Genomic DNA, 15,064 nt, shown 5'->3' with positions numbered 1-15,064 from the left:
AAAAGGGATACATTTAATCTTTTAAATCAAGGTTGATGACACTATCAAACTATTTCTTATGTTAAATCAAAATAAATTATCATATTTATATTAAATACTTAGATAATGTCATGTTTTCAATTTGAATGATTCAATGTCTCAATTCTTTTTTTCCCTTTTTTTTATTTCAAAAAACAAATCTTTTCTTTATTTAATTTTGAAAATGACAAAATTTGCCTATGACTTTTTAAAACAATATTTATTTTTCTCATAACATAAAATATCTAGATATTTAGATTATTTAAAATGAAAGAATCAAATATATTTTTCCAAAATTATTCATATTTTTTTCAAAATCAGAATTCGATTTCTCATCTCTACCATTATTGTATTAAAAAAATATGGACCACACTGTACCAATCTGCTTGAATCCTCTCGTGTGTTTCTCCACTAGAATGATGAAATTAACTCTTTAATGTTCTTCTTAATTAATTTATTAGTACAAGAATTAATCAATATTTGTTCAAGAGATTACCTGAATGAGCATATTGAAATCGCCCAAAAATATTGGGCCCGGCCCAGAAAGAAAATAAATGGGACGTGTTGAATCGTCTGTCCCCCATGGGAGCCCATCCTAAGGATTGTACAAAAATACCTCCAAGACATTTTAAACCTATTTTTAGAAAGGACATTCTACATTAATAGGCTAGTTAAATATGTCTAATTACACTAATAACCTAAAGCTATAATTTTTTTTCTCATGTGCTTCATTTTCCCGTGTTTTCTTTTGCAATAAACTGCTTTTTTTGTGTGTGTGTTTTCGGGATTTTGGAATTCAAGAGATGACTTGTCGATTGGAACAGTCGAATCAAGCTAGCTTCATCGATTGAATGGTTTCACTCCCTATCGTAGAGTTATAATCACACATGACAGTCACTTGTCCTATAGTACATAGTATATATGTGGTTTATACGTATATTTTATTTTCAATTTTAAATAATATAAGTTTATTTTAAATATTTTGACGATGTCATCTATCATTATTTGTGGCATAATTTATCTTGTTAGCATCATTATTATATAATATGAAGTATATAATTCCAAAATAATTAGATACACAATGTGTATATATGAAAATTTATGTAGAATATATATCTCAATTGAAATAAGACTAAAATTAAATATGGAGCATATATTATATAACACCTTTAAATAATACTTGTTCTAAATGCATTTGGAATGATCTCTTATATGTTTTAAATAAACCTCGTACATATACATATATAATGAACAACAAATAAAAACGAAGATTTATAACCATAATTCTACATTAAACGTAGTTCAGTGAAATTGGAGACTTTAAATTTTAAATCAAAATCTGAAATATATATATATATATAAGAAAAAAAGTATATATTTGCAAAATAACTAAATATGCATGTGTATATATGATCAAATATATGGAATATATATCTCAACAGAAACAATACTAAAGTTTAAATATGGAGTATATATTATATATCAACATCAAATCTATACTTGTTCTACATGCATTTGGAATAACTCTACGTATATTTGAAATAAACAAGAACCCATCGTCGAATGCAAGAAGAAAAGTGATTCTGACCATAAACGTGTAATCAACATATCATATTCCTTAATTTTTTAGGGATGTATATTATACTAGTTAATAAAATAAAATAAGAAAACATGAAATGTGAATCCATAATTAATTATGATATATAGTAAAATTAATGATTATTCAAAAAAATAAAATCTCTAAATAATTAATATTAATTGAAGTTTGATTTTTTTTAATATTTGTATTCTAAAAAAATACAATTTTAATATGAGAGCGAATGTACAGTCCAAAATATATGGAGAAAACTAATTATGAAATATAATTAGAATTTGGGATATTTGTAAAATATTGCTTGTGAGGTGGGTTTTTTCTATGAAACTTTCTTTTAGAAATTCGGTTTGTTCATTTAAAAAACTGAAATTTGTGGATTAAAAAAGTAATTTTTTAATTATTTTTTATTAAATGTACACGTCAATTATTGTGTAGTTATGCTTGATTTGACTTAGATTTTCAATTTTTATTGTAGAGGTTCGATTTTTCCTACTCTATTATTGTTGAATTAAGCAAATTAAAAAGTAAATGTTAAAAATCACGTTGGTCCTTGAACTTGTATATAAGTAATACTTTAGTTTTTAAAATTGAATTTGTAACGATTTGTTTCCTATAATTTAGTTCCTAAAATTTAATAAGTATCAAATTATTCAACCTACTTTACAATTTGTAACAATTTAGTCTATTGTGAGAATGTTATTTAGATTTAATGGAATATATAAGATTGACAAAGAGATTAAATGTCAATTTTGTTCATAAATTATAAAGATTAGTTTGTTACATGATCACAATTGACAATGAAGATTCACAAGCTTTTCATGATATAAACTAAATTGTTACAAATTTGAAAATATACTAACTAAATTGTTACATGCTAAATTCAAGAACTAAGTTAGTACAAAATTGAGAGTCGCTCGGAGTGTTGGTATTTATTATATTTGGCGTGAGCATAATATATGTGTTTATAGAGCTACCTTGCATCATCTCCAGTAGTTTAGTTAGATAGTTAAGACTGAGGTTTTCCTTTATTATTTTTAGCTTGGGGCTTTTATTGAAGTGACTTAAAAAGATTCTTCTCCTTGAACACTTTTTCTTGAGTTGAATGTGTTTTATATTTGTGTTTGATAGAGTTTTGGCATTGTCGATTTTCTTTTATTTTGGTTGTATTTTGTTTGTAACTTGACCTCAGACTGTGAGGTACAAATTCTCTTTTTAGCAATATGATACCTTTGCCAAAAGAAAAAGTATAAGAACTAAATCGATATTTCTATTTTTAAAAAAATCTGAAAGGTCAAAAACATTTTTAACCTAAGGAATTGTTTGGTCCACCGACTTCATAAGTGTTAGACTCAACTCTACCAACTTCAATAACATTCACTATTGCACTTTGCACATTTGTCGAAAATTTCATCTTTTTATTTTTTATACATATATCGAAAAACTTCATTTTTGTAACTTTGCATCCCAAATATGGATCAATAATCTCTAGGTTTTGGAACTAAACCTAGTGTCTTAAAAGTTTGACCTTGAATATTGAAAATAAAAAATAAAAAAGATTGATGGAAAAAAAGAATACATATCAAGCCAAAATAATAAAGGAAATTTATTTTATTTTTTAGTACAGGAAATTTAAAATTTACAACTGGATACCGTATCAAACGAAAGAACGTTACGGATGCGACGGGCTCCACAAAACATCCCCCATCGATCCTTACATCACCCAGCCGTCACGCAACTTACGGTCAACGTCACATCCCTTTCATGGGGACCGTCTTCCAAAACTGCAATTTGATCCAACGGCTGATTTCACTATACACGCGCGCCAATATCACACGTTTCAAGCAAAGAGCTTTCGAAATCCCAGGCTCATTCTAACTTGCCATGATAGTACGAAAGATTAATAGGAAAAATGAGGAACTCAGTTCAACGTCCATAGCCAAAGTACAAAGCAGCAGAGCCCAAATTCTGCAGCGGCAAATTCGAAGCCAAGATTTCAGTTTCAGTTGGAGAAGCTACAGAAGGAGAGAGACATAGAAGCGATGGCAAAAGAGAGAGAACTACTCGTTTACTTGGCTAGATTGGCAGAGCAAGCTGAGGGATATGAAGGCACGTACTGTTTCTCTCTACAATCAATTCCTTAATCATGTATTTATTTGCTAATTCACTCGATTGATTCAGTTAACTTAGAGATTACTGTTGTTTTGATTATTTGAGACTGTAGATCCGCAATATATATGGCGCTTAATCACTTTTTTGTTCTTGCGACTTTATCTAGGGCTATATTTTGTTCGTTGTATGGTCTGGATGTAATTTTGCCGTAGGAATTGACGACGAACTTAATTAGGTGTGCATCATTTGCAATCGGTCGCTGATCCATTGAGTTATTTATAATAATTTCAAATGAAAAGTAGTAGAATCAGGATTTGTTGTTTGTGGGTTGGGGCATCATGGCGCCTAAATCTGGAATTTCGATCTGGCTTAGAAAGTTCTGGTTATAACAAGGCATTTTAATTTTCTCACTGGTCGTTTATAATGTTCTTATCGTAGTTTGGCAATAATGAGATGATAATTGTTCACGCTCTTGGTTTCAATGTTGACGGGATTTGTAGAGATATTGATGGAATGCCAACGTGATCAACTAAGACATCTACCTTCATTCATTGTATAATACTATTTTGAGGCTTCATCTTTTTGTGTTTACTGAATCTAACAGTTCGGATCATTGCCTTTTTCATGCTTCAGAAATGGTCGAGGAAATGAAGAAAGTTGCAAAGTTAAACGTGGAATTGACAGTGGAAGAGAAAAATCTGCTATCTGGTAGCTATAAGAAAGACGAGCTTCCTGGTGTATTTTGTCTTCAATTGAACAGAAGGAAACTACCTAACATAACGAGAAGAATGTGGAACAGATAATTAGTTACAGGCATCGGGTTGAAGATGAGCCCTCCAGAATATGCAGTGACATATTGTCAATCTTTGACCAGCATCTCCTTCCACGTTCCTCAGCTGGAGAATCTACTGAATTCAACCATAAGATGTGATATTTTTAGTGTTCCCGGTCAACTTAAATATAGAGATGAAGAACACTTTAATATGCAGGACGGTTGGATATATGTTGTAGAAGTAACAGGACGGTGTGAAATAAGCTAATTATGCGCAATTGTGATGAATTAATATGTTTGCTCATAACAAATAGGTCAGTTTTATTATCTTTGTTTGACTTCATTAAGGGGATTTCCCTCGACCTCCTTTATTTTATGCTATCGCTAAATTACTGTTTTTACTCCTTAAATAGTTTATTGTTTTCATGAAGAGAGATACCATACCTGTGCAGTTTATGTATTGATTTTGGTGCAATTAATATGCTTACTTTCACATGATTATCATGGTTTTTACCATGTTTTCCCTCTATTTTCTGCTATAGGAAAGGAGATTATTGTCGGTATTTGGCTGAGTTTAAATCCGGTGATGAGTGTAAACAGGTTGCGGATCAGTCATTAAAGTCTTACGAGGCAAGTTTATTTCCTGTATTCCTGGAAAAACATTTTCATTGCTCTATATTTTCCTATTTCTATTTTTGTTTTCTAAAATTCCATGGAAATGATATCAATTGATCGTTTCTGCATTGTGCAGGCTGCTTCTGCAATTGCTAACTCTGATTTGTCTCCAACTCATCCTATAAGACTTGGCTTGGCTCTGAACTTCTCTGTTTTCTATTATGAGATATTGAATTCTCCTGAAAGGTTAACATCTCTCCTTTATTCTTTCTTCTGTCATCTACTGGCACTACTCCCCAACAAAACGAGAGAAGAAAAAAAAAACGAGGAATTATTTTATTACCGACCATGGTAATTACTATTGCAAAAAGTTCTTTCAGTTTATCAAGGAGACATTTCCATTTTGGAAGTTTACTAAATGAATGGGAAGGCTTGAGAAACCTATATTATCATCATTTCACTTGTTTGGTCTTTAAAAAACTACCACTAATTTGTGTCATTATGAGGAAAGCTTTACTGGGTACAGTAGCTTCTGCATAGTGACACCATGAGATAATTTTGGGGACTTTACTTCACCACAAGGAAGGGTGGAAATCTTCCTTTCTCCAATCTTCTCTCTCTCCTTTGATTCTATTCTTTTAAATAACTGTGTCATATCCTTACAGGGCCTGCCACCTTGCTAAGCAGGCTTTTGATGAGGCTATTGCAGAACTTGACAGTCTCAATGAGGAATCCTACAAGGACAGTACCCTTATTATGCAGCTCCTTAGGGACAATCTAACCCTGTGGACTTCCGATCTTCCAGACGAAGGTGGTATGTATTCTCTATGTCTTTCTTTCTTTCTTTGGTTTCATATTAATATCTCACTCCATAGCGCTGGTTTCAACCCTTGATCTCTTCTCGGTTGACAAGAATCAAATTAACAAATATATTGAATTCAGATTGGAATTAGTTAAGGTTTTGACCTTTATCTTCTGTAGTTATAAAAATCAATTAACATATCCAGTGAGTCCGTGTTCTGAATTAAGGAGAACATAGAATGAGGCACGATCAGATTGTAAATAGTTGGTGTCTCATGGCTTCTCCTAGAGTTGGTCTTCCCAAGTTAATCAAAAGCTTACGAATTGCCATTTGAATCTAGTTTAGGTAGGAGTTAACTTTCAATTAGAAACTTAGGCTTTTTTATCGCAGTGGGTGACTTTATATTTGTTCAGTTGACAAGAGAACAGTCCAATGCTGATGAACTTTAGGTAGAGGTAAGTTTATTTCAATTTTGTTCGTGAGACAATCCCTACGACATTTTTAACACTTATTTTCTCATTTCTAGGTACACTGTGTTATGCATGCTGAATTTGATTCAAACTTAACACAGCACCAGTCAGTCAATCACTTACAAAAATGATAAAATATTCTGTTTGCAGAGTTAATCAACACGACACTTGGTTCCTGTGGTTGAAGTGTTGAACAATGGTACATGCAGTAGTTATTAACTTATTATTATTAAATGTTATTTGGGCATGTTGATAGGGCACAATAGGGCTCACTGACAATTATTAGCTCTGTATTCTATTTTCTGTTTTAAACACAACACATTTGAATCCTGTTTTGGAAGGTGGTCTGTTCTTTTTTCTTTCTTTTTTAAACAATGTGTATCTGTATGTTCTTTATTGATTTGTTTCTCATATTTTTCCTGTTCTTATCTTTCCAACCTGTTTAATTTTCTTTCCACCTCCTCTCCCAGAACGATTGATTTGTTCCTATTCCTAAGACTGATCAAATTTCCGACAGATTTATGGATACAACATTGTAGTTATCGACAAAAAGATTAGTTGTCATGAAATATTAGGGGGGAAATATCTTAGACTTTCTTAGGGACGAAAAAGTGGCCAATCACCTTTAGTTCACGTGGCTACCTTATGATGGTTGATAGGATAAGATTACCTTTATCCACTATCTCATGATAGGAAAAGTAGTTCTAAATCTTAAAAACCTCTACCCTGTGATATTTAAATATTTTCGACTATCATTAGGATATGGATTATTTTCAAATAAAGCAAATAAGCAAACTTATTTTCAAATGAAGCAAAATGTCACTCGATAGATTTCTATTGCTCAGTGATAGAGTCTATCGCGGTCTATCTTTCAGTTTGATAGCAGTGACATTTTGGTATACTTAAAGATATTTTCAGGAATATGTTTTGGAAAAAAAATAGAAGTATCTAGAAGACTTATTTTTATCTAATGATTTTGATGTGTTTTCTTTATAATTTCTCTTCACATGAACTTCTTTCTATCAATATATAAATTATTCGATTCACTTACTTTTCTTTTGCTATACTTTTATAAATGTACTCACTGATTCTTCACACTTTGTTGTGCAGTATTTTCTATTTGATTTATACTCTGTTTCTGCCAGCTTTCTTAACATCCTTCTGCATATAACTTTTTTAATTTATAATGTACTTTTTGGGTAATTTTAAACATACTCCTTTCGTTAAATTGCCATAGCTAAAGATACGTTTTCTCATTTAAATATTAATCATTATAACACGCTTCAATTTCGATAGAGTAGCCTTTATTCCTTTATTTATCAGCACAATTATGATAAGGTACATCTACCTCCTGTCTCCTTAACTATTTATAGGTGAGTAAGTAGTCTTTTTACTACTGAAGTAGTCAATGTGAGAACAAGTATTTGTTTACCAAAATTCAATCTTACCAAATCAGTAACAATTTAATGATATAGAAGCAGGCTCTTGACCAATCTGTTCAATACAAATTGTACTTGAAACTCATTTATGGTTTTGCTGCTTGATGCCAAGGAAGGACTTCAAGTGCTGATAGTACTCCTTAGGCTTTTCCAAATCACAAGCATGCCCTGCATTCTTGATTACTACCAGTTGAGCGCTCTCCTCCAAATGCCTAACATTTCAGTGCTTATAGATTTAGAAAGAGTAACCAAAAAAAAAAAAGGGAATTTATTCAAGAAAGCATCTCAAAGACTTTACCTTTTTAGCCTGTAGCCCATTTCTAATGGGAATACCTTGTCACCCTCTCCCCAAATTATCAATGTTGGCTGCTTCAAATCAGAGGTTATTTTGCTCATGATTTAGGAGAAAAGAAAAAACTTGAAAAAATGAAATGAAATGAAATGAATGCATATAAGAAGATGACACCAGCCTGCTGGATCTTGGGGATGTCTGATAGTCTCCTGTCTTTTGGAATAGCTTTGATTAACTCTCTCTTTTCTTCTACATATTCACTGCACATAGCCTGCGCCAAGAAGCAATAGTCACAAAATGAATTTGAAGATTCCAAAACCTATACTTTAGGATGAGAGGGTGGAAGTGCTCGAAGAACACCCTTTGAGAGTATTAAGGGTGTACGAGTAAGATTAAAAGGATATTATGGGTAGTAACTGAAAATGTCTTGGTTATAAATAGGAGTTGGACACATTAGAGGGTGTAGATCATTTTAGTAAGAATTTTCATTGTGGGAATTTAGGGGAGAAATAACCCTCTTAAAGGGCTTGGTATATTGTAACTTCTTTATCTCGCATACAATTTTAGTCTTCGTAGTTATTGTGTATAAGTCTTCTTGGTAGGTGGTATCTAACACTCTTTTTAGAAAAAAACACTGAGCAAGTGGGTGGAGTGGGCTATTTAGTTCACTCCATATTTGATGGGATTCTAATTATAGTAATTGGTGTTTCCAATTATTATAACCTACAATAAACTATTATAATCAATTCAACATTTCAGACACCCTCCTAATACTTCTAAATGCTTTAGATATTCCTCCATTAAAGCAATGGGTTTGTTAATTAATTGACAGAATGCGAAAAAGAGTAGCTGATTAGAGACTCCATACTTGAATGAAATCGGCGAGTAAACAAGAGGGCAGCAATCGCAGTGGAGGAGGCCTGAAGAGGGCAAACTTCACCAACTCCTTCAATTTCTTAGGATCTTGGGGCACCAAAATGTTGGCTGCCTCCTCCAAGTCCGAGATTCTGAACAACCCTTCCCTCAAGTCCTTCTCTTCCATACAAACTCCTGCACCACATATCACCACCCTCTCCACCACCTCCCTGTATCTCGCTGCCAAGCAATATCCAACGAACCCACCGTAGCTCAATCCAATGAGGCTCAGCTTCTGCACTGAGTTGGCAGCCATTACTCGCATGATGCACTCGGCTTGGAACGAATCAGACCGCTCTGGCCGAGTCGTGATCGAGTCCCCAAAGAAGACGAGGTCTGGCACATACACATTGAAGTGAGAGGTGAAGAGGCGTATGGCGTTCCCCCATTGCCATAATGCATTGGTCCCAAAGCCATGGATGAGGAGGAGGTTGGGACGGTGTTGATCCTGAGTTTTGGGAACCCAGCAATGTATAATGGAACCATCTTTAAGGTCTGTGGTGGTGGATCGAAGTCCACATTTGATGAAGGTAGAACGTAAACATCGATTTCTTGACTCGGTGAAGTTGCAACAGGATGGCATTTGGCAGAGGGTCGGTGAAAGAATTGGCAGAAAAAAGCTTTGGAATTGGATCAAGTTAGTTAAGACGGGTAAGCTTTGTTCTTCAGCCTTCTAGCTCTTGATGTTCATAGCTTCTCGAGTTTCCAATTCTTTTATGCAGAAATGGGTGTCTCTGGCAGAAAAAATAAGTAGAAAGGGGAAGAATGGAGTTCTCCATTCTAAGGGGTTTGTTCTTCCTAAATTCTGTCAGACCGATTTTCCTATTCATTCTCCACCATCCATTAATGAATCCGATTCGGTTTCATGTGGGCCAAAGTTATTACGCTTAAAGTGCTACCTACATCAAACGTGGTTCTGTTCAATTTTCTGCAAGGTAAAAGGAATCGGATTTTGGGATATTCTTATTTAATTTTTATTCGAGGTACATTTTTATAAGTAATACTGGACCGATCATTCTAAATTGAAATTGTCACAATTTGATCCTGATGATTAACTTCTGTAGTGCATTCTTCCCAAAAATATAAGAATATTGGTGGTTCATCCATAGACTAGGAGTAATTCCTGACCATGTGCAGTTATTTTTCTAGAATCAATTGGAATGGGAACCTCCCTATTGTGGAAGAGAAATCAAGAATTTGTAGGACTAAAATCTTCCCTTGTTGAGAATTATTAAATTAAAGGTTAAAAATTATTTTTAATCTCCAAACTTTTCTCCTATTTTGATTTGTGACCATTTAAAATGTGTTTAAAGAATAAATTGAAACATGACAACTCCTCAAAGTACGAAAGTGTTTAAGATGATAGCCACTCAAAGTATATTTTAATAAATTTTTACTATTATAAGTGTTTAAATAAATATGAATCCCTGAATCCTTGGAACTAAATTTTAAGATAACAATTTAGTCCCAAAATCTTACTTCATAACAATTTAGTCTCAAAAACCTTATTAGGTAAGAATTTAATCCCCAAATCTTATTATATAACAAATTAGTCCCCAAACCTCTTTAATGTTTGTAACAATTTAATCTTAATTGTAGAGAAATTAGAGTTGAGATTTAATAAGATTTCTTGTATAAATAAATTGATAAACTAATTAGAGAAAAATACAAAGCCTACATAAAAAATATCAAAAAAATAATAATAATTGACATTTAATTTTGACAAATTTATTTACTGTTATGGACTAAATTGTTTTGAATTTAAAACTACAAGGATAAAATTGTTATCCACTAAAATTTCAGGATTAAATTGTTTTGTTACAAAATTAAAAATACACGGACTAGATTATTACAAAGTATCTTTTACCTCAATTAAATTAAATTATTGCTTTATTTACTATAATGACGTCAAAATGTATCAAAACTTTATTTGATATGATTTTGCAAAAAGACATCTAATTCAAGACTTTCAATTATAAAAACTTTGCAAAATTTTAAAAGTCGCTCCTAAATTTTAATTTTATTAAAATTTACAAACTTGTAGACAAAAAAATTAGTGAGTTTCATTAGACAAAATTCAAAATCTTACAGTATACATCAATTAGCCTAACTTAATAACTTGTTCTTCGAAAATAAGTTATATAATCATTTTCAAACTTTTTTTAAAGATTACTTTTCAAGTCTCTCACAAATCTAGTGCTTTTTCCTCTCTAAAACTCCATTACTTATTATCTTCTTCTCATTGGAGTTGTTTGTTCCGAAACAAATCTGTGCAGAAGGCAAGAAGAAAACTCACAGTTTTTCGAGTTGAATCCAAACTTCATCAGACCTAATCCAAATCAACCCAAATGGTCTCAGTTTTTTGGGTTGTATTGCTTGCCATAATCCAATCCAACTTCCCTTTCTGCACAATGCCAGTCCTATAAAAATGTTTAAAATACTCTAATTGACATCCATGAAATTGTTAGAACCCATAGCCCTATGTCCTCTCCATCCATCAAAGTCATTATACAACAATCAAGTAAACCATAAAAAAAAAAAAAAAAAACGAAAACAATGCTAGTTTGGTAAAAGGTTGAGATCAAAATCGAGGGATTTCATGAAATGTACCTAAGTAGGGGAGAACCAGAGATGTGATAGCACACAAAATCTGGACTAAAGAAAATCCCCATAACTTAGAGAATCAATATACGCCTCCAGAACAAAGCCATCAAGAAACCGATCGAAAGATCTCAGAACTTGTAGCCGAAAGAAGAGGCGAATTTAACCCCCAAATGAAATCAACCCACTACCTTTAATTTCAAGAATGAAACCCTAAAACGTAACCCTAATGCGAGAAACTTCGAGACTGAAGAAGATGTTCAATTGTGAATGAATGGCTTCCAATCGAAGCTGATGATGAATTTATAGAGCGTTTGAAACCCTAGACGATGGTTTTTGTGGGGGTAATTTGGTAATTTCAATAAACTTCTGTGGCGATTACTAATTTATGTGGGCTTGAGCTGTTTAGTTCGACTGGGCTAGGGCTCTGTAAACTCAACATCTAACCTTTTATATATTTATGTATTATGTATATTTATACGTTAATATGTATCGACTATCCTATCTTATGTTTATTATATACTTTAAAAAAGTATAGTATATATCATTATATATCATATTCAAGAACTCATACTTTAAAAGCTAACATAACTGACATAGTACTTTTTAATAGTTGTAATTATGATTCATCAATATTGATCCCAAAAATCGTTTTCTTAGGTTTTTCCTTTGTTATTCAGTCGTTTTCACGATCATTCACGTCACGACTATTTTGAACTAGAATCACATATTACGTAATTTACATAGATTTTTATTTCAATTAAACTTACACTTTCTCTTCCTTGATACACTCATTTTTTGTAACCTTTCTTAAGGACTTCTATTTAAATTAAACAAATAGATCTTTACACTAAAAAAGAGACTCTCTCAACGCCTAAAACAACAGTTGGGAGATCAATTGTCGGAAGAGAGGATCACTCCCGACTATGCAAAGGGGGCGTCGAGATTTATCGACAACTCCCGACGTTGTATACGTGTCGTCGAGAATTCGTCCGACGGATAAGAAACACGTGTTGGGAGATTGAACCCATTTCCTGACGCATTAATGAACATGTAGGAGTTCGACCCGATTGCCCGATGCATTAATGAACAAGTTAGGAGTTTGGACCAAACATTTGATTGCTCACGATAGCCTGTCGGGAGATGGGTTTTAAAAACCTCATATCTGCAATTCAGTTTGCAGATATACTTTCTTCTTCATCTTAAACCCTAGCAAAGATCAGAGCTGTTGTCGCTAAGAGTCTCATTCGTCCTTTCGTCTATTGTCCATTCATTTGTCATTTGTCGTTTGTTTGTCTGTTTATCTGTCGCCTCCCTCTCGACTTGCTTCTCGGCTGACAGCGAGGTAAAGTTTCATTTTGTTTCTTCCACATTATTCTTTCTTTTCTCTTTTACTCATGTGTTTTCCTCTTATTAATTTCATGTGCAATTGATGGATATGTTTTCGTTTAATTTTTTTAATCTTTTTGTTTTAGGGTATTTCGATTATGGTGTATATCTATGTGATTAGAACTTGTTTTTTTTTTTTTTTTTTTTTTTGTTGATTTATGAGGGATTTGTGTTGTTTCTTGTTTTAGCTTGAAAGTTTTATTTATTTGATTTGATAATTGTTTTTCTAAGATTTAAATTTTGACTAATTACTTAGGTATTGTTACATGGAATGATATTCTCTTCTTTGGCTTCACTTAATTAAATAATAATAAGCCCAATATCCTTTTTTATAATGAATATGATTGATTATAGATCAATTTACTTCCCAAAAACACATTTGTTCCATTAAAACTGTCATTACTAACTCTAATCCCTAACTAATCCCTGATATTTAGGGATTCAATACTTTAATAATGTAAAATGAAAAAGTAAAATAGGTGGAAGTCTAGTAAGTTGAGTGACCACCAAAGCATATGAGTCAACAAATTTTCAAGGTATAAACAAAATCTACAAATTGTGCAGACTTTTTGTTTATATTCTATTAAACATAATGAATTCAATGAGACCAATCAGTTTATACACAAAAAGCTGTGTGTTAAATTGACAAAAAAAAAAAAAAAAAAAAAAAAAAAAAAAGTCCAAATTACAATTTACACCCCATCTCCCACTAAGTAAGCAGTAATAGGAAATGTAAGAAAAATGGGTGAAACAATAAAGTTGATACTTTTAAGCCTAGTGTCAACCATTTATAAAAGACTCAGAACAAATCATAAAAAGTATTGATATGATTATTTCAAAGTTCTAATTGCCTAATATGTTACTATCTTGCAGTTATGGTAGCAAAATAGTTATATCTTACTATTAGCTTTATGATAATAAATTATTGGCTATCTTGCAGTTCTGGTAGCTAAGCTTGAATGTTACGGGGTGGGTTGAGATTAGTTTGAATGTTTTGGTAGCCAAGCTTAGGTTTACTTGTTTTGAAGATCTAAATAGAGTTTTTGTGTGTTTGATTGAAGTTTATGAAGTTTGAATGTTGTAAGGGGTGGGTTGAGCTTAGCTTTACTTGTTTTGAAGATCTAAATGGAGTTTTTATGTGTTTGATTGAAGTCGGTGAAGTTTGAATGTTGTGTGGGGTGGGTTGAGCTTAGCTTTACTTGTGTTGCATCTTATACATGAGATTTTGTGTGTTGGTTTGAAATTTATGAATTTTGAATGTTGTATGGGGTGAGTTGAGCTTAGTTAAACTTGTTCTGGAGCTCTAAATGAAGCTTTAGTGTCTTAGAATTGTTTGTAAGATTCAATGAAGTAGGTTGAATTGTTAATAAGTGTAAGTTTGTTGTTTTTGTGTGTTTATGGAGGGTGGTGTGAAATGTTAATAATTTGGGCTTGTTTGGGGTCTTAGAATTGTTTGCAGGATTTATTGGTTGATAATATAATCTAATATCTTGACTTAATTATATTGTAGGTAAATTTGATACTTTGGAGGTGCTTTTGAGGGTCAGAAGCTACATGTAAACACACTCTTGTACTCCCTGTATATGTAAACATTAATTATTCTCTAGTGCTCCTATCTCTCTTATATGTAACAACAATATTAACAACAATTTTGGTTGTTTTTTTAATGTATGTGAAAGTTTTTTCTTTGCTTAATTATTATTGATTAGGGTTCTAAATTTTAGGTTATGAAGATCAACATTAAAAATAATTAAATTTAATTATGAATATTCTAAAAAAAAAAAAAAGAATCTTCTGACGGTTAAACAACTCATCAGAAGATTAATGAGCAATTCATACACGATGAACTCCCGACGCTGGTAGCCACCCCATCGAGAGTTTAAACTAACTCCCAATGTTGTATATATGGCGTCAGGAGTTAGCTTAAACTCTCGACAGGGTGGGGACCGACGTTGGGAGTAAGTCTTTCGAGAGGGATTTTTCGACTATACTCCCAACAACGCCAACAGCATCAGGAGATGATCTCCCGACTTGTTTTTGGCTATTTC

At 32.4% G+C, this 15,064-nt stretch overlaps 2 protein-coding genes across 4 annotated transcripts; one reads left to right on the top strand and one right to left on the bottom strand.

Annotated features, from left to right (window-relative positions):
* Window positions 1-3,434: 3,434 nt before the first annotated feature.
* LOC120085696 (14-3-3-like protein) lies at window positions 3,435-11,583 on the top strand. Of its 3 annotated transcripts, none has more exons than XM_039041839.2 (6): window positions 3,435-3,718; window positions 4,355-4,807; window positions 5,036-5,123; window positions 5,245-5,354; window positions 5,774-5,922; window positions 8,944-11,583. In XM_039041839.2, the coding sequence occupies exons 2-6, from the start codon at window positions 4,764-4,766 to the stop codon at window positions 8,958-8,960; spliced, it is 408 nt and encodes a 135-aa protein (XP_038897767.1). In that variant the 5' UTR covers window positions 3,435-3,718; window positions 4,355-4,763; the 3' UTR covers window positions 8,961-11,583. The 3 variants fall into 3 exon arrangements, with proteins under 3 accessions (XP_038897767.1, XP_038897765.1, XP_038897766.1); XM_039041837.2 differs by lacking the exon at window positions 8,944-11,583 and adding an exon at window positions 6,531-6,800; XM_039041838.2 differs by lacking the exon at window positions 8,944-11,583 and adding an exon at window positions 6,437-6,800.
* On the bottom strand, window positions 7,668-9,609 carry LOC120085693 (alpha/beta-Hydrolases superfamily protein). The gene is made up of 4 exons (XM_039041836.2): window positions 8,980-9,609; window positions 8,290-8,382; window positions 8,118-8,185; window positions 7,668-8,031 (listed from the first exon to the last, which is right to left on the bottom strand). The coding sequence occupies exons 1-4, from the start codon at window positions 9,607-9,609 to the stop codon at window positions 7,902-7,904; spliced, it is 921 nt and encodes a 306-aa protein (XP_038897764.1). The 3' UTR covers window positions 7,668-7,901.
* Window positions 11,584-15,064: the final 3,481 nt, after the last annotated feature.

This window comes from Benincasa hispida, chromosome 9, assembly GCF_027475165.1.
Source record: "Benincasa hispida cultivar pf3 chromosome 9, pf3_genome.v1.1, whole genome shotgun sequence".
Taxonomy (NCBI): domain Eukaryota; kingdom Viridiplantae; phylum Streptophyta; class Magnoliopsida; order Cucurbitales; family Cucurbitaceae; genus Benincasa; species Benincasa hispida.
The sequence above is the reverse complement of the archived record's forward strand: the minus strand, read 5'-3'. Positions and strand labels throughout refer to the sequence as shown.

Excerpts from the sequence above, each read along its gene's own strand:
- LOC120085696 (XM_039041837.2), top strand. The coding sequence starts at position 4,764 with ATGCGCAATTGTGATGAATTAATATGTTTGCTCATAACAAATAG. Across the intron at positions 5,124-5,244 it reads AGTCATTAAAGTCTTACGAG|GCTGCTTCTGCAATTGCTAA; the intron begins GCAAGTTTATTT and ends TGCATTGTGCAG. Across the intron at positions 5,355-5,773 it reads ATATTGAATTCTCCTGAAAG|GGCCTGCCACCTTGCTAAGC; the intron begins GTTAACATCTCT and ends ATATCCTTACAG.
- LOC120085693 (XM_039041836.2), bottom strand. The coding sequence starts at position 9,609 with ATGCCATCCTGTTGCAACTTCACCGAGTCAAGAAATCGATGTTTACGT. Across the intron at positions 8,383-8,979 it reads TACTCGCCGATTTCATTCAA|GCTATGTGCAGTGAATATGT; the intron begins GTATGGAGTCTC and ends TTCTTGGCGCAG. Across the intron at positions 8,186-8,289 it reads ACATCCCCAAGATCCAGCAG|CCAACATTGATAATTTGGGG; the intron begins GCTGGTGTCATC and ends GATTTGAAGCAG.